The sequence below is a fragment of the Dysidea avara genome, chromosome 7 (genome assembly GCF_963678975.1).
Source record: "Dysidea avara chromosome 7, odDysAvar1.4, whole genome shotgun sequence".
Classification (NCBI taxonomy): domain Eukaryota; kingdom Metazoa; phylum Porifera; class Demospongiae; order Dictyoceratida; family Dysideidae; genus Dysidea; species Dysidea avara.
In genome coordinates, this window is record NC_089278.1 from 13,333,004 (window position 1) to 13,359,466 (window position 26,463).

The 26,463-nt window shown below is 38.5% G+C and overlaps 3 protein-coding genes across 4 annotated transcripts; 1 reads left to right on the top strand and 2 right to left on the bottom strand.

Moving 5' to 3' along the window:
- Positions 1-80: 80 nt before the first annotated feature.
- LOC136261801 (GRB10-interacting GYF protein 2-like) lies at positions 81-13,771 on the bottom strand. Of its 2 annotated transcripts, XM_066055863.1 has the most exons (4): positions 12,489-13,769; positions 9,130-9,258; positions 2,230-2,676; positions 81-603 (listed from the first exon to the last, which is right to left on the bottom strand). In XM_066055863.1, the coding sequence occupies exons 1-4, from the start codon at positions 13,540-13,542 to the stop codon at positions 287-289; spliced, it is 1,947 nt and encodes a 648-aa protein (XP_065911935.1). In that variant the 5' UTR covers positions 13,543-13,769; the 3' UTR covers positions 81-286. The 2 variants fall into 2 exon arrangements, with proteins under 2 accessions (XP_065911935.1, XP_065911936.1); XM_066055864.1 differs by lacking the exon at positions 9,130-9,258 and having other exon boundaries at positions 12,489-13,771.
- Positions 13,772-16,844: 3,073 nt separating this feature from the next.
- On the bottom strand, positions 16,845-20,692 carry LOC136261803 (ras-like protein RAS2). The gene is made up of 6 exons (XM_066055867.1): positions 20,429-20,692; positions 18,732-18,754; positions 17,960-18,090; positions 17,640-17,739; positions 17,136-17,212; positions 16,845-17,077 (listed from the first exon to the last, which is right to left on the bottom strand). Exons 1-6 carry the CDS (start codon positions 20,604-20,606, stop codon positions 17,008-17,010), a joined length of 579 nt encoding a protein of 192 aa, XP_065911939.1. The 5' UTR covers positions 20,607-20,692; the 3' UTR covers positions 16,845-17,007.
- A 2,710-nt stretch (positions 20,693-23,402) lies between these two features.
- On the top strand, positions 23,403-25,169 carry LOC136260174 (protein asteroid homolog 1-like). Its single transcript, XM_066053804.1, has one exon. It carries the CDS (start codon positions 23,403-23,405, stop codon positions 25,167-25,169), a length of 1,767 nt encoding a protein of 588 aa, XP_065909876.1.
- The last annotated feature ends 1,294 nt before the right edge of the window (positions 25,170-26,463 follow it).

Genomic DNA, 26,463 nt, shown 5'->3' on the forward strand with positions numbered 1-26,463 from the left:
AAAATTAATAATGATGTATTAAAGGATTTTTTCAGTGTAAAATCGACAATTATTGGCTGCCCCAAAATTTCATCATAAAGTACAGTATTAACAAGTACATAATCAATGCAAAATTTATACAAACGCATCAGCAACACAGTTAATATACAATTTCCCATAATTGAGTTTTCAAAAATCTACTCAACTAAAATTGACAATGGTACAACAAACAAATGTATGCATTCAAAAAACAATTATACATATTTAAAATGTCAATGTTTCAGCATTTATTTAATACTGTAGCCCATTATTGTTTAAGTCGGGCCATTTCAACCTGTAATTGTCTCTTTTCACGTTCAAATCTTTCCCTCTCCTCTTCAAGCCGTCGTCGTTCCTGCTCCAGCTTTATCTTCTCTTCCTGCATCATGTTTTTCTCTCGTTCAATTTCAAGCCATGCCGAGCTGCCCTTCTTCACCTCCTTCTCCTGATTGGCTGAATCTGATTCTACCAAACGATTACGTTGAGCTTTAAACATGTTGGTGCCACTTCGTCTTGCCTTGGTGCTGTGAGCTGCTGAAGCAGCTGAAGAAACAGGTACCACCTTTGACTTGTTGGCTAAACGTTCTGTAATTAGACAATTACTAATAACTAATAATCTTATACATAGCACATTTGGACAAGGTAGAGTTTATAAACATGAGAACCCCCATATCAAGTTTTTTTTACACAGTGGTAATTTACCTTATTCATCACTCCAAAATTCATTCTTGTGTTTTAAAATATGTACTCTTGCATAATTGTGGCTACAAGACATGCACAATGAATTTTCTACAATAACAGCTTTATCAGGAAAACAGGTGTAACATCAGTGAGTTATAACTCAAAACATCTCTTCTTCCGGGTTTGCATGAAGCCATATGATAACACAGCAGGTCACTACATGTTTTAGGGCAAACCTATACAGCTACTGACAACAATGATGCGGATCATTTTCTTTGAGCAGATAACCCAGTTTACTAGGAATATATTAAGTTGGTTACATCATACACTACGTGATAGTGTAGATGTCTCTATATGCTGTACTCTAACCCCATACAAACTTTCTCTACATCAGAGCATGTAATATGGCAATAGAATGATCTGTAATAACATCATTGCTTATTGTTTGATTACATCAAGAACACTCTTTAACAAATGAATTTCTGTGGGTGATGGTAGACACTTAACCAGTTTCATAGATTTCTGTCTATATGATGTGGTTTAATAGGGAAATCCATTGCACTTTAATTTAATTTTTTGATTGAAATTTGATGGCTACAGCGGAAACACTTAAAAAATGAGGACACCTGCATAATCTGGACACCTGGTAATGGTCCCCTTAGCATGTAAACTGACCTCAGAGTACATACCATCTGAGACTAAGAGGATCTCTGATTATATTCATCATATTAACTAGTGAGCTATTGTGCTGTGTTCCAGATTTATGGAGACAAGTTAGATGCTTACAGTGTAGTACACTCTTCAATATACTCCAATAGAGGGGTGGACCTTTTCCAGTCAAGATCAGAGTCAGAAATCAGGAGTATCGCTGCCACCAGAGCAGTTATGGGATGAAGCCATTCCAATAGAGAGGTAGTTAGTGTGTTGATGCACTATTAGATAACTGTGTGCTGTTAAGGGGAATCTGTTTAATTGCATTATGATGGTGATGATGCACGTGAGGGCTGTGGAGCAAGTCAAAGAGTGAGGGCAGAGGAGGTTGGATACACTTTAGGCACCACCTAAATATATTAGTCTTAATTGCATTGTTTTATTTGGTATTTCATGTGATTCTCAATAGTCACAATTCAAAACTGAAAAATGATGGGGTTCACTGGAGTTCGTTAAATCTTTCAAGGCAATGTATTTTGTTTTCTCAAAATTACTTGAATTCTGGGTGAACTTAATTAGTCGCGGTTTGGTGCACACAACTATTATATACTGAGATCGACGTACTACCCACAAGATGGGCAGAATACTAAAAGTAGTGCTGAGATGTTATTAACAAAGCTTGATGCTAGTGGCACTGTGGCTGCTTTGTTTTAAAGATACATAGAACACACCGACTGATAAATCCCTTCATAAAGTCACCAAGGTTTTAAAAGGGGATACAGCAGGTTTAGCTACATACTTCATAGATTACACACACAACACACAATCCATGTAGGATACATATCAGTCCACAGTCACCAGTAACATATTTTTACTCACCTATTCGTTCTTGCTTTTTACCTTCCATTTCCCTTCGTATCTTAGCTTCAAACTCTGCTTGCCTTTGAGCTTCTAGCTCCACTTTATCAGTACCTGTCAGTACCTCTTCAACTTCATCATCCTCTTGTTCCATCTCCAACTGTCTTTGTCTCTCCATTTCTCTCTGCCTTTGATCTTCCTGCTCCTGCAGTCTTTGAGCCTCAAGCTCTGCCTGCCTCTGTGCCTCCAATTCTTCTTGCCTTTGGGCCTCCAATTCTTCTTGCCTTTGGGCCTCCAATTCTTCTTGCCTTTGGGCCTCCAATTCTTCTTGCCTTTGGGCCTCCAATTCTTCTTGCCTTTGGGCTTCCAATTCTTCTTGCCTTTGGGCCTCTAATTCTGCCTGCCGCTGGGCCTCCAACCTTTGGGCTTCTAGTTCTGCTTGTGTGTTGTCACTCATTGAATCTGAACCTAAAATAATTAACATAGTGCATGGTACATCTGATATACCGTATAACCAGAAATTTTGGTGAGCAGAATATTTGGCATTTGCTTGATAATTTCCATTTGGCGAGAGTTTAATTTTGATGAAATGCATGCCTAATAAAGTGGAGTCCCATGTTAGTGGTAGCAAATTGTGTAGCTAGCTATGTGGTTTCTCGCTTACAAAGATGTATAGATGCTTAGCTACCTCGTTGCCTACAGTACTATACTGGCCCGCATACCTGGAGGGACTTTTTTGTGTGTGAAACGGAGGATGGATATTTATTCAATCCATTGCCAGGGCAGCAGCCATCCAAACAGGAAACAAAGTGCTTGGGAACATCCAATCTCCGCTGCGTGTAGCTATCTTTGCTTCCTTTCAACAAAAAGAATAGGACCTTACTTAGAACCACAGACAATCGTAGAATTGTTTTCAGGCTGAGTAGAGGTTCAGTTTATTGACAACAAAAATCTAAAGTACAGTATAGTGTAGACTGTGGCTCCCATACAGGAAAAAGTAGCTATCTCACTAATTTTTATCAGATTTTATACGAAGCTCCACTTGGTTATATACTTCTCTTTCGACAACTTTCAACATCACTATACTTGATGAGCTTGCTAAATATATGGTGAGATTTTATTTTGGCAATTCTGAAAGCAACCGCCAAATCACCAATTTTAATTCCACACCAAATTTCTGCTCATATAGTATACAACATACAATATGAAACCATGCCAATAAAAACTGAAATACAAAAGATGTGTGGCCTTTAAAACAGTATTGTAAACATGTCTGGGTTTCACATTGTAACTTATGCTTTTCAAAAGGTACTGCTACAGTGGATAATCTATACTGCATACTAGTTTACGTTCACTTTGCAGTTTATCCTGTAGGCATAACTCTTTCAATAATTTATAGTCAGAGTCTACACCAAACTTTGTACCTTTTATCTACAGTATGCAAAAGAAGGGAGCAGTAAGCTACGCATGTGTGAAACCTTTATTCCTGTCAATAACAGCATGTTTACTTCCTTTGGACACTCAACACACACTACCATATATATAGCAGACAATATACTGCATGTAGGCTATAGAGAATGGTACTTGTTTCATTACTTTTTCCAGATAGGTAGGTAGTGATATAAATATTGTATAGCACAAATGTCAGGTGATAATGCCAACGTACCACCACCGGACAAAAAAAAGGGTGAACTGAATCAAAGAAGCTGTCAAAGTATTCTCCCTACAAAGTATTGTACAATATTTTGATCTGACAGATTAGCTTTCACAAACATTCTATTCTCCTCAAAAAATTTTAAACTGTTAGTTGCTCATACATATTGTGGCATGTGCCTTCTGAAATTCTGATGAATATCCACTTTCTGCATCTACTTTAAGCCACTATTTGGTGATTTTCTGTTTTTCATCAGAAAATTCCAAATGTAGAGTGCAGGCCAGCGGGTCATTACCATTATCCATTATCCCTAGTACTTGCCATAATATAACTAGCTAGACTTATTTCCATACTTCTGTACTCTCCAGGGCCTGATACTCTCTGCATAACAGGCAATTTGCTAACTTATCTAACTCAACATAACTAGTTTGGTGACTATCCTCTTTAGATGTAGCTACATAATTATAGTCGTCCTTTGTCATGTGATCAGTTCCACTTGAGGATCAACTTCTTACTTGTAAACTTCATTGCACCAATCTTTCAGTGCGCAATGTAGCTACTGTATGAGTGCAGCAATGTGAAAACTGAACTGCACAACCTCAATATTTGATGAAATAATGGTTAAATCTTTAATAATAAGAAAATATGTGCGGCAGTGTGGGTGCTGATGAAAAATAGAATAAAGTGACCTTATAAAGGTGAGAACATCTTTCTTTACAGGTACTTAGATGCCTCACAATTTATTTGAAGTACTTACACTACTTTAAAAGGGTACATAGATGCACTTGTAATGATTTGTTTTACTACAGCACAGGTGACCCAATTGTTGAATGGCTCAGGTCATACAATGGCCGTCTGCTATTCGTAATTATATGAGGAAGGTGTGGTTGAAAGTTTTGAAAACACTATAAATACGGACATACACAAAAGTCATCGGAAAGCACATGTCACTATCCATAAGTGCAGCTACTGTCACATACGTCTGGCTGTTGAATGTGTTGGTTTGTAATGTAAAGAAATGCTGGAAAGTTACTTGACCGGACCAATCAGCTGCTTTTAGTATGTCCTCTACTGTTACACCAGACATAGCTGCTTGTTGAATGAGCTTGAAAAAATGATGTATCAACGCCTGCTCTCTTAAGGCATGATTTTAACCACCTTGCAATGGTGCTAGAGGTCACAGGTTTGTGCTGGCTGATACATGAAAGGAACAGGCGATTTTCACCTGAACTATGACAAAAATCTTTGGTTTGAAATTCACATCTGATTGTAAGATTTTCAAGGGAAAGTTGGTGAGGTGATCCATCCTTCCCAATCTACATTCCAAACTGAGTGGTATTTAGGTTTAGGGGGTCATTCGTTAAATACATGAGACACCAGAGGATGATGGCCCACTAACTCACCATTAATTTTTTCGTGCACTAAAGAGATCGCAGATTGATATGCATTTACTGATCTGTATTTATAACCCTGCTGAAACAGGTCAGCTAGTAAGTTTGCCACATCCTTTATAGTTCCAGAAGTGGAATCTCTACTCCTTTCTTTGTACCAGCTGTCCCATTTTTTTGAAGAGTGACTCATAATTTGAGGTAATTTTGCTCCTCCAAGATGCTGCCAGTAATCAAATTGCTTCTGTTGAAAGGCCTCCTGATTGGCGCTGTTGCTGACAATGGTCAGGCGGCTAGCTGCTGGCATAATGAACTCCATCCGTGTTGGGGAGATACCAGATTCTCTTTCCTGGGAAGCAGATGAGGAAATTTGTACAACAGTTGCAGTAGAAGTGGATACCATGGTTGCGTTCTCCACACTGGAGCTACCAAGATTACCTTGGCTCCGTCTCTGCAGACCTTCGATAATGTAGACACCATGGGGGATTCGCACACCCCATGAACTACCTCCGGTTTTGATTGAAGACATTGATTGCCTCTGCTGCTGGATCTGGTCTCCAGCTGAAGAAGCATGGAAGTTGGTGGGTCAACCTGGAGGCAAACATGTCCACTTCTAGGACCCAGAGCTTTGTTGATCTGATTGAAAACATCCATATGAATCATCCAGTTGCAGCGATCCCTTGTTGCTCTGGATTCCTTGTCTGTTATCTTGTTGTCCACCCTGGCAGATACTGTGCTGAGTTCAAGGTGGGAGAGTGAGTACCCCCCATATGATTGACATATGCTTTGGCAGTCATGTTGTGGTCGAAGTAATATGTTCTAAGTAATATGTCAGATGTTTGTTCCTTCCGGCCAAGAACACTGTTAACAGTTCTAGTGCATTGATATGCATTTCCTGCTCTTCTACTAACCAAAGTCCCCTGTGCAGAGGTCCTGGAACCTGGCACTCCACCCTGACAGGGATGCATCTGTCTCGATTGTGATATCTGACGAATGGTGAGTTAGTGGGGCAGAGTTGTAAATCGTGGCAGAATTGGTCCACCACATCAACTCTTCTCTGGTTTCTGACATGAGGGTTACAATTTGCTGGTATTGCTCCCTCACCTTCTGAGGGTTTATTAGGGCTTGTATATGCCGGTGAAACAGGGGGGCTATTGGAATGGCCTGTTTTGCTGCATTGGTCATCTCCAAAAAGGAAGCTAGTTCTCAAACTGATACTGATGGTTTCTTCACTATGTTCTCTGCCTCTTGACGGGGGTCTTCTGCATTTAGTTCTGTGAAAGGGAAACCTTCCTCTGCATTGTTGATAGGTGACCTAGGGACGCTATCTCTTGAATTTGTGTTAACTGGGATTTCTTGCTGTTGATTGTCAGGCTAAGCACTCCAAAGAGCTCCTGAATCAGATCCACTTGCCTTGTCAACTCTTCCGGTGAATTGCACATCATTAACATATCATCCAGGTAGATTATCAATCTCATTCCTCTTTCCCTCAGAAAGGCAATCACTGGCTTCATCAATTTCATAAAGATTTAAGGGGCACATGACAGTCTGAAAGGAAGACAACTGAACTGGTATTTCTAGGTTTGCCATTGAAATTGAAGATATTTGTGGTGGTCTGGATGAATGGAACTAGCAGGTATGAATCCTTTAGGTCGATTTTCACTAGCCACTCTTGAGCCCTTATCAGATCATTCACCATGTGGAAGCCCTCCAACTTGAAGTGTTCCTCTGGGATGTATTTGTTTAATGCCCTCAGATTTATCACTGGTCGGTAACCACCATCTTTTTTGGGAACAATAAAAATTTGGATATGAAACCCCCTGTGGTGTTTTGTACCTGGGATACCGCTCCCTTGGAGATTACCTGTAGGACCCAAGGGTCCTGAGTAACAGGGACCAATTCTCTATGAATTCCCTGCATGCACTAGAGCCACTAAATCCCTCTTTACTGTGGGTAACCACTTGCTCAGCATGCATTGTTAGGATGAGATAATACACGATAATTTGTTAACATACAATGAGCTATAGTCAGTGTTTGGTCTGTACAACAATAGGAGTTAGTTCTTCAGTTGGTCCTGGGCAGCTGAACTTCTGTTAACGACCTCAGCCGCTTTTGCACCCACTTCCATGGCCTGCTGTTGAAATGTTTTGGGGTGGTAGCCGAAAAAACGATGGCTGGTTTAGAAGCAACCTTTGTGATAGCTTTGAGCTGCTCAACCCTATCTGTTGCCTTTGCCACAAATTCTTCTCTGAATAACATGGGAGCTGCTGACTTTTCATCATTAGCCATTGGTTTCAAGGCTGGGTTGAGGTCATTAACACTTTCTTATTCTTTTCTTGCATCATGTGTTGATGGGCATTGCCCAGGAAATAAAGAGCTGACTGAGCAGCTGTAGCTACTTTTTTGGTCGTTAGCTCACCACCCTCCGCAGTCTCTATGAGTGCCATAAGGGGGTCACTACATCTAGCCAGAATTGGTGTAGATGGGATAAGTAGCCGTCAGCCTTTATAGCTTCACTTGGTACAAAAGACTGGATTACCGGGGCATCTAATTGCATCACACTCTGGTACCCCTATATGCTCCAACCACATTTTGCAGTCTACATTCTTGATGGTTGCCAAGAAAGCCAGCTCCAAAAATGCTGCAGCAAATTCAGACAGCTCCACAGGTTTCCAGCAATCTCCTCTTCATTGTCTCCCACTTGCATGCCTCCATTCTGTACCAGCGGATGTTGCTGTTGCATCTCATCCACTTTGTTTTAAAGCGTTGCCATTTGCTGCTTCATTTCTTGTAGTAGTTCTAACGCTGCTGAAGACTTACTAGTCATTGTGATTAAAGGAGACAGCTCAAACATTGCACTTGCCATCCATAAGCACAAAAAATGCCGGACGTGTGTGACAACAGCTGTACTTAATTATGGACAGTGACATATGCTTTCCCATGACTTTTGCGCATGTCCGTATTCATAGTATTTGTCGTATTTACAAAACTTGCTGTCTGTAATTGCCAATTACACGCTGATATGGAAACTGAGCCTTCTGAAGTATAATTACATGTGACGGCTCTGTGTTGCAAACAGCTAGATCAAGATATCCTAATAAAGCAGTCACCCTACAGGCAAGTGTTCTAATAGAATAGAAAGAATTATCAAATTAATTATGCAGTAGCTTGTAATTTTCATTTCATTTTTATTAATTAACAAGCCCCTAAAGTGGTAAAATGCTGCCATAATAGTAGAAAATGTTGGCAGCATAAAACATTGGCAAATTGTCCTTTTAAGTCGTCAAAGTTTAAAAAAAAAGTATATTTCTGGCCATCATTGGCTAATACCATTGTGTAGTGACATGTGACAAAACACGGTGATTCACCACAGTATTTTTCAACAATAGTTATTCACCAAAGTTTTATGCCGCCAAAGTTTCCTACTATACAGCAACACAAAAATTAATGTCTGCAAGGTAGTAGTCTATTAGAAAAGGATATTAATTAAATCTTGCCAGAAGGTTTGGTTTTTTCACCAAAAAACTGATCAAAACCCATGGTTCCTTTAATACCTGGCAATATTGGTTGGATATAATCAAGTCCAAATTCACCTTCAAAATACTTCCATCACTATAGACATTATACCATCACTAAATTTCAGCTAAACACCAGATATCCAAATATGTCTTGCCAAAATTTGTATAAAATCAACTTTCACATTTTTCAAAAGCTACAAAAGCTACATTTGTAATAGCAGTGGTCTTGGTGTCAAACAAAAATTTGTAAAAGGTAAGAAGCGCTCCAATTTACACAATTCATAACAGTTTTCTCATGGAACATTTCCAGATATTTGGTATGGTATAAGAGTTGCCATCATACACAACCACTGGCACTTACCCATGTCAACATAAAAGTCTTCACTGCTTTCCTCTGGTTCGTAATTCAGTGACGTGATGTCAGGAGAGTCATTGGATCCTGATTCAATTCTTGCCTTCTGTATCAGCACTGGTTGTGGTAACTGGGGCTCTGTACAAACAATAACCAGCAGGAAACACTTGTATTACATGGGTCAAGTCAGCTTGTCTTTACTCAGTGAAGGCTGTGCATACGCTATCTTTAATGTATATATATATATACTGGTAAACCTTGCTCTAAGATGATTTCTTCATATGCACCTTCCAATATAACTATTACAGATTACTTCACTTGAAAGTTTTCCCTATCCTGCCATGAATAATATAACATACCTACCCACCAAGTTTCAGATTATTCACATGAATAGAGCAACCACAAACAGATGAAGCAAATATATCTTCTTTCAAGAACAAAAACCACTAGACTTCAGACTAGTTATTACCTCTTACATAGCTCATCCTAGCCTGGGTACTTCTACCAGTCCATTTCAAGAACACACATGGCAACACCATGATAGTAATTGTATGAGAAACAAATAATGTGCCTCGTCAGCCTCGAATAGTACTAATCTTGGTACTTGAAGCATGCCTAACTGGACTTGTTGGTGCAGTAGTCTTGAGTTTGAGCTTTGATGGATTAAACATAATGACACGTCTTTGTATTTTAACAAAAATTCAGTCAAGTTTGCGACAAAATGCTTTTTGCTACATAGAGAAAAGCTTAACAATCAAAGACAATGGCTATGAAATAATTAATAATCAATTGCTTATACTACAATAGTTGAGTTACAGAGGTTTTCAGGTTAGTCGTCCACGATTATGTTGTGCATGTGCAAATAGCCAATGACATTTGGGCAGTGAATTCCACAAAGAGTAAATTTCATTCGCTATTCACTGCACATGCACTATATTTAACCCGAAAACTTCTGTAGACAACAACCACATTTCTTATGTAACCTTCATGATCAGATCCTATAGTAGTCATACAGCAGTGTCTAGATGCTTCTGGATGCAAATAAAACTATTAATATTTAAATTCAAGTGGTCTCTAGCATTTGCTTGGTTAAATGCATGGAATACTTGGTATATGGGACAAATTAATTTATGATACATGTATGGTAAATAGTCTAATATAGTATGATTAGTTTACACACATACTGACCCTAATATGGTCATCATGTTTTCACATATAATAAAGCCTTATAATATAACTTGTTACACAAAGACTAATCACTTTATATAAGTAACACCTTTAAAGTCTGACGTCTAAAACTTTGACATATTTTGCTAGTTTGATAGTCATGACAATACTAGTAATGTTGTCATCATGATAGCAATAGACACAACAGGCATGGAACATGCTTTAAAATACACACACATACAAATAAAAGTGATTCTAAATAGAAACCTTTTTTCTATGTTTCTTTAATATTTAAACTCTTTGGCCAAATTGATGAAGCTTGAAGCAACATTTTTTTTTAAATTTATTAGTCGTTTATTACAAATATACTGTAGTGTTTGTGTTGTTTTTTTTTCTACATATGTGATGTACCATCAGGAACGCATCGAATCCTATGGACAAGGGAGCATGTAACTTCGTAAAGAGCAAAATTCAAACATGGCTGCCGTGTACTATAATAAGTAACTTTTAAAATCTCCTAATTAGGGTATTATGCAGAGGCGCATGCTCCAATATGTCACATTTCTGCTGCGATGAAGCGAAGCTATGGAAACGAACTTCAATGGCATGATGGAGGAATAGTAGCACAGGCTTAACAGGACAGTCTTTCTACAGTCAATAATCATGCAAAATTACTCCGCTTGACTATTCCAAGCTTTACCTTTGACTTGATGATCTTCCTATCAAAGCAGCTTTACTACCTTCACACTAGACGATGGAGTAGCAGCCCATTCAGTGTATCCCTGTTGCATGTAAGGATGATATAACCAATTATATACATAGTAACACCGGACCCCAAGTTTGAATTTCACCTGTAGTATTGGCAGTGTTGGGAGTAACGCGCTACTTATGTAACGCGTTATGTAATATTATTACTTTTGTGGTAACTAAGTAATATAACGAAATACGCTATAAAAACAGGTAATATAACTCAAGTTACTTTACTAACAAATACAACACGTTACCTAAGTAATATAGTTAGTGTAACTGAGTCTAATATTACTACAAGTAACTAAGTTACTAATCTTGTTAGTAATCCACTTAATAACGCCTAGCCACAACGAAGTAATGAAGCCTACTGAATGAAGCTTATTCACCAGCTTCTTACTTATAACCAAGATTTGCACATTGCCCAACAACGCCATCATGGCACATGATAAGGTGGTAGTTTCACACGTGACAGCTTAAAGCTGTGGACACAAAGTAATATAATATGTAATATTATTATAGTTACTTTATTTTTTGGGTAATATGTAACTGTAACTAAATAGTTCAGTTGCAAGTAATATGTAATATGTAACTAGTTACTTTTACAAAGTAACTTGCCCAACACTGAGTATTGGTAGTATATGGAGTTACATGCTCCCTTGTCCATAGGATTTGATACACTCCTGGTACCATATAGCCAAAAAATTTGGTGGGAAGAAACTTTGGCAAATTTGCTACATAGGATTTTGGCGAGAAAAAAGTTTTGCAAATTTTGTTATACAGATTTGTATTGGACAACGATTTGGCAGATTTTAGTTTGGCGAAACACCATTCACTTGCCAATTGCAAATTCACCAAAGTTTCCAGCTATACGATGTGTATATCTGGATGAAAAAACAACTTTGGCTGAATTTCAAAGGAAAAACTTAGGGCCATGCCCACTTTTTTCAACAAAAATGCTAACTAACTGTTCCTTAGGAACATTCTTATGCAGTTGGCACTATAGCTGCCTTAACTTAAGAAGAAATCCATGGTGGGTGTATGTAGATGAGAGTTAGTCTCGCGTGGCCAGACCGCTTTTTCTCAGCACAGCGCTTATCGATTACATTATAAGCATCTGCTCGAAAAAGGGTGGTGACAACCAAATTGACAACTCATTCTGGCCTAATTTGTTAGCGCCACCTGGACTTTGCATCAACGCCACCTGTCAGCCACACAGGAGTTACAACTATTGGAACAGGCTCACCATACAGCTGCCATTCACAAATCGTTATCTACAGAAACATGTAGGTAACAAGAACGAGTTGTCAATTCGGTTGTCACCAGACCCTTTTTCGAGCAGGCACTTATAACGCAATTGATAAGCGCCGTGCCGAGAAAAAGTGGTCTGGCCACACGAGACTAGATGAGACTTTGTGTACATGTTAGTGTACTGCAGAGACTGAAATACTCACTCTCAATCTTTTCCAACTTAGAGTACTCATCATCCTCCCCTGTGATTTCAGGAGGTGGAGCGTCATAAATACCATCATCAGAGAGTACTGAACTGTCCCTCCTAGGTACTGGGGGTGGGGCACGACTAGATGACGTTTTAGGGGGTAGAGATGGTGGCAAAGGAACAGTCTCGTCGTCATCATCATCATCATCACTCTCTGGAGGTGGAGGTGGTGGATGTTGTGGCTTTAAGCGTTTTGATGCAGCCCAAGAAGGTTGCTGCTGGCTAACCTCTTCGTACATGTCATCCGGTGGGCTGGTGGGTACTATGCTGTCAGTGTCCTCATAAATTGGTTGGTCAACATCATCTGCATTACTGTTTTTCTCAACAGGAGCTACTGGAAGAGGAAACGATGGTGTCAAAGATTTGGATGAAGCAGTTCGGATCGGCTGAGGGTGATCAGCTAACTCATAGACAGCATCTTCGTCAACTTCTTGATTGCTAGGTGGAACGTCATAAACATCACGGGAACCTTTCTCTTCATCAGAGCCAACACTACAGTCACTATCAGGAAGGCTGGCAGCATCATAGAGTGACTCAACTATACCAACTGAAGAAGACACGCTGTTAGTTGGAGGGTGGATACCAGAGAACGAATCAGAGATACTGTTGGATGTTGGAAGATTACCGACTCCATTTACTGGCGCTACACTATCTGAAACTTGCCTAGGTGTAACCTTGTTTGGAAATTTATCACGGGCACTCTGCAGCTGTTTAATCCATTCTGCAGCCTCCTCTCGGTTTTCGGCATACATGTAGTAAATCCGGTACGATGTCCTGATCACGACTGTACGATCTATCTTCACTATCTTGGGCCAGTTCAGATCTCCTTCCCTTCCCTCCTTTGCGTGAAACATGTGATCTGTTAAAGGTATTTTACCCTGAGGAGCCTTTGTTGGGTCCTTGTAATAATAGAGGACATTATCCGTCTTCAGCACCATCCATCGCTTCGTCCACGACTTCACGTTCCCGCCAAGCTTATGCAAAACGCCCTTATAAACAACGTCACTCATCTTCAGCTTCTGGTACGCTACACTTTGGAGGAACTAACACAGCAAACAATGCGATCGGCACGCGAACGGGTGGGCGTGGTTGTACCTTCCTTTGGCGGCAATGATGACATCATGATAGCATCAGTAGGCTATATTTAGAAAATCAACGAACTCCTAAATGCAAACTCAATTATGCACATCCATGATAACAGCATGATAAATGCAAATCAGAAAAAGGCAACAATCCACTCTAGCTACTTATATAGAAAAAAAAAAAAGAAAAGCGGACTAGCCAGGGAAGCTGGCACACACGCACACACGCACACACGCACACAAATTCCACATTAGTTTACTGAGACCTTATTATTAAATTTGATTTATTAAAGGTATGCATGAATAAAAGCTATAGGCATGCAGTAGCCCAATATTACATTGTATGTGTATGAGTGGCCACACATTCTGTTAAACATCAAGTTTAGATGAATTAGAACAAGTCCTCAACCCCTCCCTCTAATTCAACATGACTGTCACTGAGTCACAACAATACATAGCGCACCTATTTTATCAATAGGAAATATGTTCTCCTTCATCACCTTTGAGCATATTAATAAAAAGAGTTGATTGCAATATCGAAAACGATAAATGCTCCATGGTAGCAAACATTATGTATTGAAGTTTTAAGTTACATTTTGACAATAAGAAACCTGTTGCTATTGGTGTGCAGTCATTTGTAGATCAGTTTGTTTGGCTACAAAATAGCAGCTGCAATTTAGCTATATTATTGTGATTTTACCAGTGATTATAGCTATTTAAAACATCCTTTCAATCTTATATAAGGAACCCATGCATCAACATGACTTTGCTGCTGCAACAGAAACAGATTCAGTGCCTGTGTTGTGGCTGGTAGCTTAAATGTGTATGTTATGTCCATGTGCAGCTTCCCACATGGTTTCCAGGGTGGGGTATTTCTGAATCACACAGTGACAGCTACACTAATGTGATATAAAATTGTGTAATCCTTTAATTATTTCACTGATTAACTTTTGGCTATTTGGCCTTTGTGTGTACTGTGCTAGAAGCATGCTTGAGGTGGTTGTATAAACAATACTACTGATCTGATGATCATAGTATTTTACAGAGAGAACGTTGGGTTGTATTGGATGCCTGAAGAGAAGACTGACAAAAAAGGATTAACATGAGAGCATTCAAGATATTTGGGGCTGATGATCAAGCAATCAATTAAGGTTTTTTATAGATGTAATCAAGTAATTAAGATTTTAGTGATAACCTCGGTGATAACATTCTTAATCCCAGTTGTTATGTCGGGAGTGTACTCCTTAGCTGCATGGATATCTGCACACTTGATGGGTTACGTGACCCTCCAAATGTAGCTACTGGCTGCATGTACATGCTGCACTTCATGAGGTAGTGATGGAGTGATGATGGTCTGTGTGTGTGTGTGCGTGTGCCAGCCTCCTTGTGGTGGACACAGTAACACAGTAAGTGATGTGGCTAATAGCAGCACCCCTGACTGTCACATGGTGGTGGGTCAGAGGACTCCTTTGCATTGGCCTTACAAGCCAACAAGAAGGCTTTACACATCATACATACATCATGCTTTGCATGCTTGAGGTATACCACAGTCTCTGACTTGGGGCCCTGCAATTGCTTATGGCCTATCCACCCCCCTATCACCTGGCCTATATTTCAATAGCTCATAAAATAGGTCATTCAGCATCCCTCTAAATTTTTTAACAGCATCTCCTGGCTGGGTGAAGGTGTACCTTCCCAGGCAGAGATTAACAAAATCAGAGATGTTTGTCAACATTATATTAACCCAGTAATAAATAAACGATAACTCAAATTATGGTAATTTGAAGCAGTATAGCATTATATTGTCAACAGAAACGCACATGACTTATATATCCACCTTCAAGTGCACAACAAGATATATACATACATAGGTGGCAACCAGAATCATTGGGATTTCATCTCTATATGGATGGAGAAGCTTGAGATTTGGCTTATCTATGTCTTGCCACTAGTTTCATTAATGTAGATAAAAAGTGACAAGGTCAATCTACACACCAAGTACCTTATACTATGAACTCTGTATGGTATACTTTTGTATTGTGATAATACAATACTGTCGATTACCTTCAGGATACTGCAAGCATAAACATTACAAGTGACCCACTCCAAAGCACCAGGACAGTACTCCAACTGTGATAGTAGACAGTTTGTCTATAGCTAAACTTTATTCACAACTTCCTGAACTGCTAGTTGTCCTGTGTGGTACGGTATGCATGTGTAAGATGAACTACAATTGCACCGTCTTTGGATACATTATACATGCTGCTGCTATGTACTTCATAGTTTAGTGATGTATAGCAACATTTGAGTGCCCCAGAATACAATAACAGGTACAAACTACAAGCAAGGCTCTTACCTTATTGATATATTGCCCCAACTCTATAGTTACTTGTAGCAACCCTACAAGGTTAGGTGACCAAAATTAGGCCATAGCAACATTTTGATAACATGCAAAATGTTTCCTTGCTTCAGTTTGATGTCCATTAAGATGTACACAATTGCATACTGCCAAATGCAAATATTATTCAATAACTTCAATTACACCATATTAATTCTTAGAATTCCAATGTTGCCCATCACTATTAGCAAGAGTAAATAATAAAATTTATTCTTGCTAATAGCTATAGACTCCTTTTCCACACAATGTATACTACATTCTTGACGATCATGCAATTTTCTGTTTGTTCTATGGGTAGTAAAATTCTGTGTCCAAGTTTCATTTCAATCAAAGGAACTGTGTGTGAGAGAGAGAGGTACTAATTTCATGCATGCCCTCAACTAAAGTGGTCTATAATCCTAATGAAAGAAGTGACTGCTCTATTAGAGTATTTCATCACTAGTGTGTGTTCTATCAGATAAGGTTGAAAAAGTTTCTCTACCTCTGTAATTGTAAGCTTACATAAAGGTGTCAAACTAGTTAGGGAAAGACTAACACAGCTTTCAAGTCAAACTGTGCTTATTAAACAATGCTATTTGACATAATGTCAATTATAAAAATAAAATGTTTTTCACTTATCGACAAATATGTTTTGCTATTTTCGCACAGTGCTACAAATGAATCATTCATGTGCCAAACATCACTTATCTGAACATTGCTCACACAGGTGTTCAGCTTTATCCCATAGTTACTGTGATAATGGAATCACTATGGAGTGCAGTTAAATCACACAAGCAATCATCCCATATAATTGAAAAACACCAATTTCCCAGTTGTTGAGGGATTACCAGCCACCTGTTTACAAACTACATGACATGTACACACACACACACTGCAATCAAATATACAAAATTCATACCATACAATAGCAAAATGTGCAATGTGACATGACAACTAACTTATCAGTTGTGTTACATGAAAAGTAATTAATTACATGTGTGAGATATGAAATAAATTTACAAAATAATACACTTTCCTTTCTTTTTCTCTTTATGTCCACCTTCGCCATCTGGTTTCTTTGATCTTCTACAATACAAAATGGAAACATTATAACTCTCTTACACTAAATTGTGGTAGGTATTACCTTATTACTCTAACGAGATCATGAAAGGCTTTGTCAACGTGGACCTTGTGCTTAGCACTGGACTCAACATACTTCACCTACAAACATACATGATAGTAATAATGTAACAACATTATAATAGCAGCATTACATCCATATATGCAACACTTAACTACTCCAAAGGAGGTCTTACGAAAAGTTCAACCCATTCAACCCTGACACCTCAGTATCATTATATCAATAAATTACGGCTCCCAGAGCCCTTACTTCAACCAAACAACTCTGTGTGACTTCCTACCTGTAGCTAAGACACGGATGCTGCATAATGCAACCTTCTTGTGAATAAAACAGAGGACTTTATCACATTATGACAGAATTCGTCATTGCAGATATCGTTAATTTCAAACACCATTATTGATTGTGCAAATAGGGATAGCTAAGACGCATGACCTGTAATTATCTTATACACCAGCGAACCCCTCTAATTAAGCAGTCAGTTTCAGGGCATTGCACAAATAACTCTACCTTCATTTGTGCAGCAAGATCTTCTCCCTCTGAATAAGACACTACTCGTTCATTTTCCAAGTCTGCTTTGTTAGCAACTAAAATCATCGGAAACTCATTTCTAAAATACCATCAAACATAATTTTGTAACAACAAACTGTTATGATATATGACACACACAAACAAACTTTCCTAACAACTTCAGAGGGCACTAAGCATGTACTGTGTGAATGTTTTATATAAACCTGTTATATAAAAGTATGTTTTATATGGAGTGGATACATATTACCCTAATAGAACATTCACTACAACTACTAGAACACCTAAACAACATTCCTTACCTGTCCTTTACTCGGAGGATCTGTTTGCGGAATTTGGGAATCTCTTCAAAACTATTACGATCAATGATTGAGTAGACCAACAGAAATCCTTCACCAGTATGCATGTATTGTTCTCTCATAGCACTGAACTCCTATATGACACAGACATGCATCTGAACTCCATACAATATATCAGCAAAGATCATGGTCATTCAAATAGGAATTCGTTTTTGAGCTAACACGTCACCTACAATGTTAATAATGGCTTCTTAAGGGAAATTAAAGGAAATTTGTAATAATAAAAATCTTGAAATGCAACAAACTTCCCACTGAAATTCATGGCTCACTGAAGTACTGCAACAGAATTCATAACTATGCTAAACTGTTAATAAGCCAATTTAATGTCAATTAAGTATGTTAAAAACAGAACAGCAGTGCCTACTCCCTGAACTTAGCATCTATGCACAGCTTTAAAATCAATGGACAGAACTGAATTGATAAATACAATGACAAATTAACTGGCAGTTAACAGCAGTAGCAGAAACTAAAGTTGCAGACCCCGATTGGGCCGCAGAAACTGTCCTTTATAAAAAACTAGAGAGAGGTTCCATGGTATATCACAGAATGGTGAGGGCTATATATGTACCATTGGCCTTCCTAAGAGGCCTTGGAACACAAATCTAAAGGTTCACAACAGATTTAACTGTTCTATGACTAGTATAAAAGTACACAAAAATTGTAGTCCCTAATTCCCCAATTTTATGATTCCTGTACATAATGTTTGTGAACTTACTTCTTGTCCTGCTGTATCCAAAACTACAAGAAGAAAGCAGTACATAATAGCAACATTCTATTCAGTATGATATGCAGAGAGCAGAAACTGAAAGCACATCACAAACGATGACAATAACAAGTGCAGTATACAAGCAACACCGCAACATAACATGCCAGCCAATGGAATTCACACTACATGATCAATGAGTGTGTTGCATTTACAAGTACTGCACACGCACACGCACCTACAAAACATCTAGTGCCAAATATAAGTGAAACCATTAAAAGAGATACTGGATTAGATGTTCTTGCTGCAAGACAGGTGAACTGATTGAATTTAGAACCTTTACTGTATAACCATGTAGCACACAACGCTGGCATGAAATTGTGAAATATCTTTGTCTCTATTATCTTACATGTATTCTGGCTTTGCACAGTTTCAACTACACAGGTTTACCTTAATCAGAAAAATACAAAAAATGACCTCACTTATAAGGAATTTTATGAAGTGATGTCGCTATGCCAATGAAGAACCTTGCATGTAGCAACCCAAAAGGAATACTCACAAGTAAGCAACTTTACAAAGTTGTGATAAGTATTCTGTTGGGGTAACACCAGCATGATATGATAGTACTAAGGACTACCAATTATCCATTTATAATTCATCACTAACATTTAACTCAATGATCTTGTACATTCAGGTATGGTCGCATTATTGTTGATCGAGACAATAATAAGGTAGCCCATTGCAAACAGGTACAGTTAAGACTTCATTCACAAACACACATACAATACATTCTTCACATCATTATTGCCAATGATTTAATAAATGTCCAACATCACTGTCAAATGTGTCATATCCTTGCAAGCAGCATATTTATATGTCTAAGCTCAAATTTGTAAACCAACTATATCAAGCTCAAATTTGCTAACCGACTATACATTAAGTTCAAATTTGCAAACCGAACCTGAAATACCACAGGCTTTTTCTGTAAGAGCAATGACAAAATCAATACGACTGCAAAGTAAAACACATTGCAGGTGCTAATCACAATTATTAAGTATTTGCCTCATAAAGACACCAAACTAAAATATAATAACTCATCCAAACTTGGAAAGAGGAAATGCAAAAATGGAAAGCATAGTCCTGCAAACTATTTGCATTGTTATATATATATACTTAGAAAAGCAACAGTATGTTCAGGTGTATTGTGTAAAATTTTTGTGTAGTTTCATACTTTGGATAACAAACTATCCCATTTTAGAATAATAACTGTGTAACTCTCTTTTCAACAAAGTACATTCAAATTAAATTTCGTAATCTTGACCATTGTAAACTACCCTGCTCGTCAAATAAGCAACAGTTATCATTCTAGCATTACTTGTGACTTCCTAGTAATCAAACACAAGTGTTTTATACAGACAGTGTAATATGAATTTGCTATATTGTCCATTGAAAGTGAAGCTGTGCAAGAAATAGCAGTGAATACCATTAAGTGTTAGAGCGGCTGGCAGTAGTAACTGAGACGTGACAAATTCAGTGTATATCGACAACAGCTTATAGCAGAGAATATACCAAAGAATTAGCAAGCATCTCTCACATAAAGTCACTCCACCCGTTGATAATGCAGTGCCCACGTGGAGGGCTTGCCCACCGCATCACGCAAACAAACTTATTCACTGCTTGTTCTGCAGAATCACAAAATTGTTACTTACTATCAAGTACGGCTACTTCATCATCAATAACGCACTGCTTGCGGTAGCTATCTTCGATGGTCGGATCGTACTCCTCCACGAAATGCGACTGGATGAACTGAATAGTGAGCGCTGACTTGCCCACACCACCGCCACCTACTACGACCAACTTGTACTCGCGTAGCTGAGTTGATGCCATTGCCACCCGCACCTTAAAGCTGATACAGCCACGTAAATCAAACTAGATGAAACCACAACTATCCTGAGTATATTTATAGCCTTGTATTCTATTATTAGTACTACCGTGAAGTTATTTATAGAACTCACCATATAAGGATGAACAATTATCCCATGTTTGGCAGTAATTCTATAGGGTCTTCCTATTGCAACCTATTGGTGTGAATGGCATAGCACACCTACATGATATTCAACAACAACATGCACACTCAACCCCCTCATGGCCATGCAGGTAGCCACTGTGAGGTATCCTTATACATACGGTACACATCTAACATGCCAGCTGACACACAGAGTACAGTGTATCTATATATTATAATAGTCCTAGCTGCATGGATTACATGCACCAAATAAGCTAGCTAGCTAGTACACGACGGTGTCATTGTCAACTACTTGGCTGCTGCAAAATGTAAACTTATAACTACAGATGCAGGTATGTAGTTTGAGCAGCAGCTATTGGGATACTAAAGTAAAATGTGGTAAAAGTGCTGGTCACTGTAAAGCATTAATACAATACAATACAAAATACAAAAAGTGTGATAGCCACCTAGGAGTAAATGTACCAGCAATCAGATATGAATTTATTATCTATATATTTTTGCACTATTTGTAGCCACTATATCTATTTCATATGTTGGGTACCTGATCCAATGCTGCACATGTATACATTGGCTGTATCCACAAGCCATGCCTACATGTGCAAAGCTATTGCAATCCTACTCTAGCTGGAAAACAGATGAATGTTACACTGAGAAGTATTATGGCGCGTGGAAAAGCCATGACGCGGTTCACTATGATAAAATTAACTTGAACTGCTATGTAGTCTTACCAGACCAATATTTTTGTAATTTCAGTAGTAGAAAACCTAACTAAATGACAAAAGTATGCACTAGCTAAATGGCTGGTAACTAAAGAAAAACATTTGACAGTATGTAGCATATGGTGTATGACTTATTGTTAACCAATCAAATGCATCATCATTGTGCCAGTATAATAACCTGTCACATTTTTGTGGATTATGGAAACAAGTTGCAATTCCAGTTTGTTTGAAGAGCCACTGCATGATGTGTACATATGGATGCATGCTATGCCATATTATGCCCATATATTATGTACCACTATAAAACAAGCTAGCTATATTTATTTGCTTGTTGCATACTCAACCACTGACTATATACTCGCTAATTTGTTACCAACTAAATAGTTATCGGTCACGCAGCAGCAGACACTTGATACAGGCTAGGTCCAATGGAAGCAAACAGAACAGGCAAACATGCAGTCACCATAATTATACTGTTCATAACTAACTGTAATGACCTTGCTGCTGTAAGGCAACTATGCCTGTTCTGTAATTTGCTTCCATTAGACCTGTATGGCCTGTATCAACCGGCTGGCTATAACTGTTTAGCAGGTAACCAATTAGCAATCAATAGGAGGGATGATAGACACATTAAGGTTCTGTATGCATGGGTAATACCATAATTCATATGAATTATGGTATATACCCATGCCTTCAGTGTGGCCGGCTATCAGCCCTCCTGCAGTGCTCTCCTTCATACGTAGCTCACCTTTAGCGCCTAATGCTGAGGTTTAATAGTATCAAGAGTAAGTTAGCATAGATATGGAATTATACGGTCAACTCAACTTCTCCTGAACTTCTGCTTGTATGAACTGAAATGACTGGGACTAGTAGAGTAGTAGTGTATATGTGTAGAATAATCATTATATATTCTAGTGAGCTTTGATGACTAATTATATTATCAATCTGAAGGATAAGAACTGTGTGTAATTTATGTTCATAAAATAGCTAACAGAGGTCTGCACTGATAGCCTATAGTTGAGTTGAAAAATGCCGGAAATCACTTTAAAACTTAGTGAAGCAATTATAATACCAGACAGTATTGCAAAATGCATATCTTTGACTAGCTATCCACAACAGTGTCAGTGCTGAGTTTCTCCATAGAAGCAGAATGACCTTGATTGATTTTCACATAGTTATAGCTGATACTGGAATACCTGATCAGTAGCACACAGCCTTCTGTCCCTCTCTGTAGATGACAGGAACACTAGCAGATTGCAGATCAGCTCCCTTGAACATTACAACCATGCATCTGCCAGCTTACAACACCAACTCAACTGCTGGCTGCCGTTCTGCTCTGACTTGACTGCAGATGGGACAGATGACCGGCACCTCATTCACTGAAGTGATTGCCAATGATTAGCTATCGTAACTGACAACTCAAGTTCAAAGTTGTATATGGGATGGGTCAATGTGAACATTTAACCATCCTAGCTATCAGTTGATCATTTTTTTCTATCGAATTTTCTGCACTGAAAACATAGACCATCAGTGGGTTGGTCAATAACTATGTTTGTGCGGTACACTATAATGGATATGAACAATGTTATCCATTGGCAGTCATAGAATATAACGACACTATGCAACTGATTAAGCTGAAATGTCTTGTCTTGAAGTTCTCTCTTTGACTGACTATAAGCTCAGATACTCTTTCATGGTGGGTAAATCTTTGTGGTATGGATGATTGCCTGGCACACTGCCAGCATTCATCATGACTAACTAAACAACTAGCTAAAACTATAATGAAAAAATTTTTGTGCAGAACAGACTTGCTGTAGCAGCACTAGTGGATTGTGCGGATAGTTGCCTAGCCACCAACATGACCAAAACTTGGTGAGGGCGCCGCCAGAGCGACGTGCTTCAAATAGCGAGCACTTCTACTCACGTGAACCAGTTAGCATGGGTATTCGTGGATTAACAGGTTTTATCGAAGAAAACTTTGCTGGATGGAAGCGAACACGAGTCACTGGAAACCTGATCATAGATGGCTACTCTGTGTGCCATACGATGTACCATGAGCAGGGGATCAATAGTGTGTACGGAGGAGATTACGTCACCTTTGCAAACCACATCAAAGAATTTTTCAGAGCTCTGTTAAGCTCTGGTGTGACACCTTATGTTGTATTTGACGGAATAGACTTAGACGAGAAGAAAAAGGAGACACATCTGGAGAGGAGAAGTAAAGATATTTCCAGGGTGTGGAAGTTGATGCATGGTCAATCATTGTCAGAACGTTTCCTTCCTTACTTTGCTCGTCAGGTAATGGTTGAGGTGGTGCGTAGTATAGATGGTGTTTGCTTTCATATTGCTGATGATGATGCAGATTCGTACTTAGCCGGAATGGCAATAGCTTTGAATGGCCCAGTACTTAGTACTGATTCTGATTTCTTTGTGTTTCCAATTCCATCAGGTTATATACCGTATGTAAATCTGTCTTGGAGGGGATGGAGGGACCATCCAATAGTAGCTAATGTTTATACACATACAGCTTTCATAAATCAGTTGGGGTTAACAGACCCAGCACTTTTGACACTGATTCCAGCTGTGATGGGGAACGATACAATGCCTGCACTAGAAGACTTTACTCGAAGAGTGTTAATGAAGGGAAAACCCTGTGACTTGAAGTTAACACACCTCACTGTTAGCAGTGCAATACAGTTTGCCAATAGATTTACCTCACACGTTGAGTGCACTATGAGCGTATACAAAAGCACACAGCATAGTCATGAAAATCCCCTTGCAAATATGCAGGAAGCTTATGATTTTTATTATGCATCTGTACATAAATATTCCAACTTGAATCAGAAACCAAGTCTTAGATGCAAGGAGCATTGTGTTATCCCAGATTTTGTGGTTGAGCGCTTTGTAGAAGGAAAGATTCCCAACTTATTGATGGATGCAATTTGTCTTCGTGATGTGGACTTGAGAGTTGCAGCGGAAGACTTGACCAGTAGCTGGTGCCATCAAATTGGAATTCCTGTGAGAAAAGTAATATATGGAATTATTTGCAAGAAGGATGGGGAATTACTGGAATATCAAAGATGCTTGGGTAATTACAAAGACTATAAACACATCAAAATGAAAGTGACTACACAACTCGAGTACAATAATGAAACAGTCCAAGTACCTCGTCTACTAGATATTCCTGCGATTACGCTACTTGAAAAAAAGTCCATGCTTTATGGTGTACTGGAATGCAGTGAAGTAATGTTTTCACAATTTTCTGCTGACCTTCATCTTGTCCTAGCCATTACAAGATTCTGGAGACTTTACTGTGATACTAGCTTAAATCCAACTAACTTAATTTCTGTCTTGATTATATCTTTGATGGTTGATCCACCCAAGGAATTTACTCAAGCTACTGATGATGTACTATACAAGCATTGGACTGTGAATGTTTCCATCATGACAGAACTCACCTGTGGTCATCTACTGCAGTTTGTGCATGCGTTTGCTCAATGGCAGTCTCTTTATCATGATGTGTATTGTCTTAACCAACTGCTACTTGAACCAGTTAAGCTGTTTGGGATTTATAAATTCTTTGAGGGTACCAAAATGTATTCTTGTTTCAAAGAAATTTTAGACCTTGGAGTCACAAATGTTGTCCTACAGAAAAATCTGAATCTTGAGCATTACACTTCCATGTATCAAGCAGTCATGTTGTAAATAGTCTAGTTGCATGTTGTAGCTCAGTACATTGCTCAATAGTTTCACTATGTTTTTTTTTTTACCATTTTGTAGTTAAGCATTAAGTAAGAGTTGCAATGATACTACTTGCCATTGTATCATACACACACACACACATTGGATATCAAAGAAACAAGTGAACTTTCTCTTTTAGCTTAGAAACACTTGGTCATATAGCCATCAACCACAAGTCACTGTCAAAATAAAATTAGCGTGTCCCACACTATACAGGCCACACTATACAGGAAGCATGCAGTATAGTTCACAAATTCTCCATATGCATGGGGTTTAATTGGCTTATCATTATTCATTTCCTTCAGCTAGCATCATATATGGATAATAGCATAACATGAGAACTGACAATGGCCTGAATGGGGGGTAATACATGTAGCTACATTAAAATTAATTTCAACTTCACTACTCACTCCACCATGAAAATCAGCTAGCTTTCGTTCCCCTACTATACTTGGTGGATTAGCAATGTATTGTGCAAACTGGTAAAAGTAGGCAGTTGTTCCATCCATGAAGTCTGCTTTGTGAATGCACACATGCATGGTCTACATTTTAAAAGTATTTAAAATTTCCATCATAATATATACCTCATGTCTTGACTGTCTGGTTTGGTATAGGGCACTGGGTAGTAGGATCTGGAATACTATCAATAGTAGCTATATATGAAGCCATACCTAACTAGCACATCAAATAATATGGATATGCATCCCTAACTAGTACTGTAACTTTACAGTACAAAGTTCTTCATTGTGACTCTCTTGGAGCAACCACTGAAAGCTGTAGCCAATAAAAGAATGATTAGTTATAATGTTTGTTTGGCTGATATACTTTTGATGTTTTTGAGTGACAATATAGTTCTAATTTCTTAGCAACTTCTCCAGTAGGTATAAAAAAAATCTCAAGTCATTGCTGTAGAATTTGCAAAGTTTGCAGAAGTCCTTAATGTAGCGACTGCTCTATTAGAGTATTTGACTGCGTATCTTGATCTTGACCACCTGCATATATGCCACTGCTATATACAGGCTCACAAGGAATAGATTCTCACTAGGCCAGCAGGGTATTTGTGGGAATGGTATATTGATTAGAAGCAGAAGAAAAACCCCACACTGGTTAAAATTTTGGTGTAATTCTGAAAAATGTTTTATTTAACTTTAACATATGATCATGAGTTATAAATTGTGCAGGAGGTTCAAGGAACTGCAGCAGATGCAGTTTTAAGGGGTTTCACTGGTTTCTGTAACCATTCATCTTTGGCAAAAAT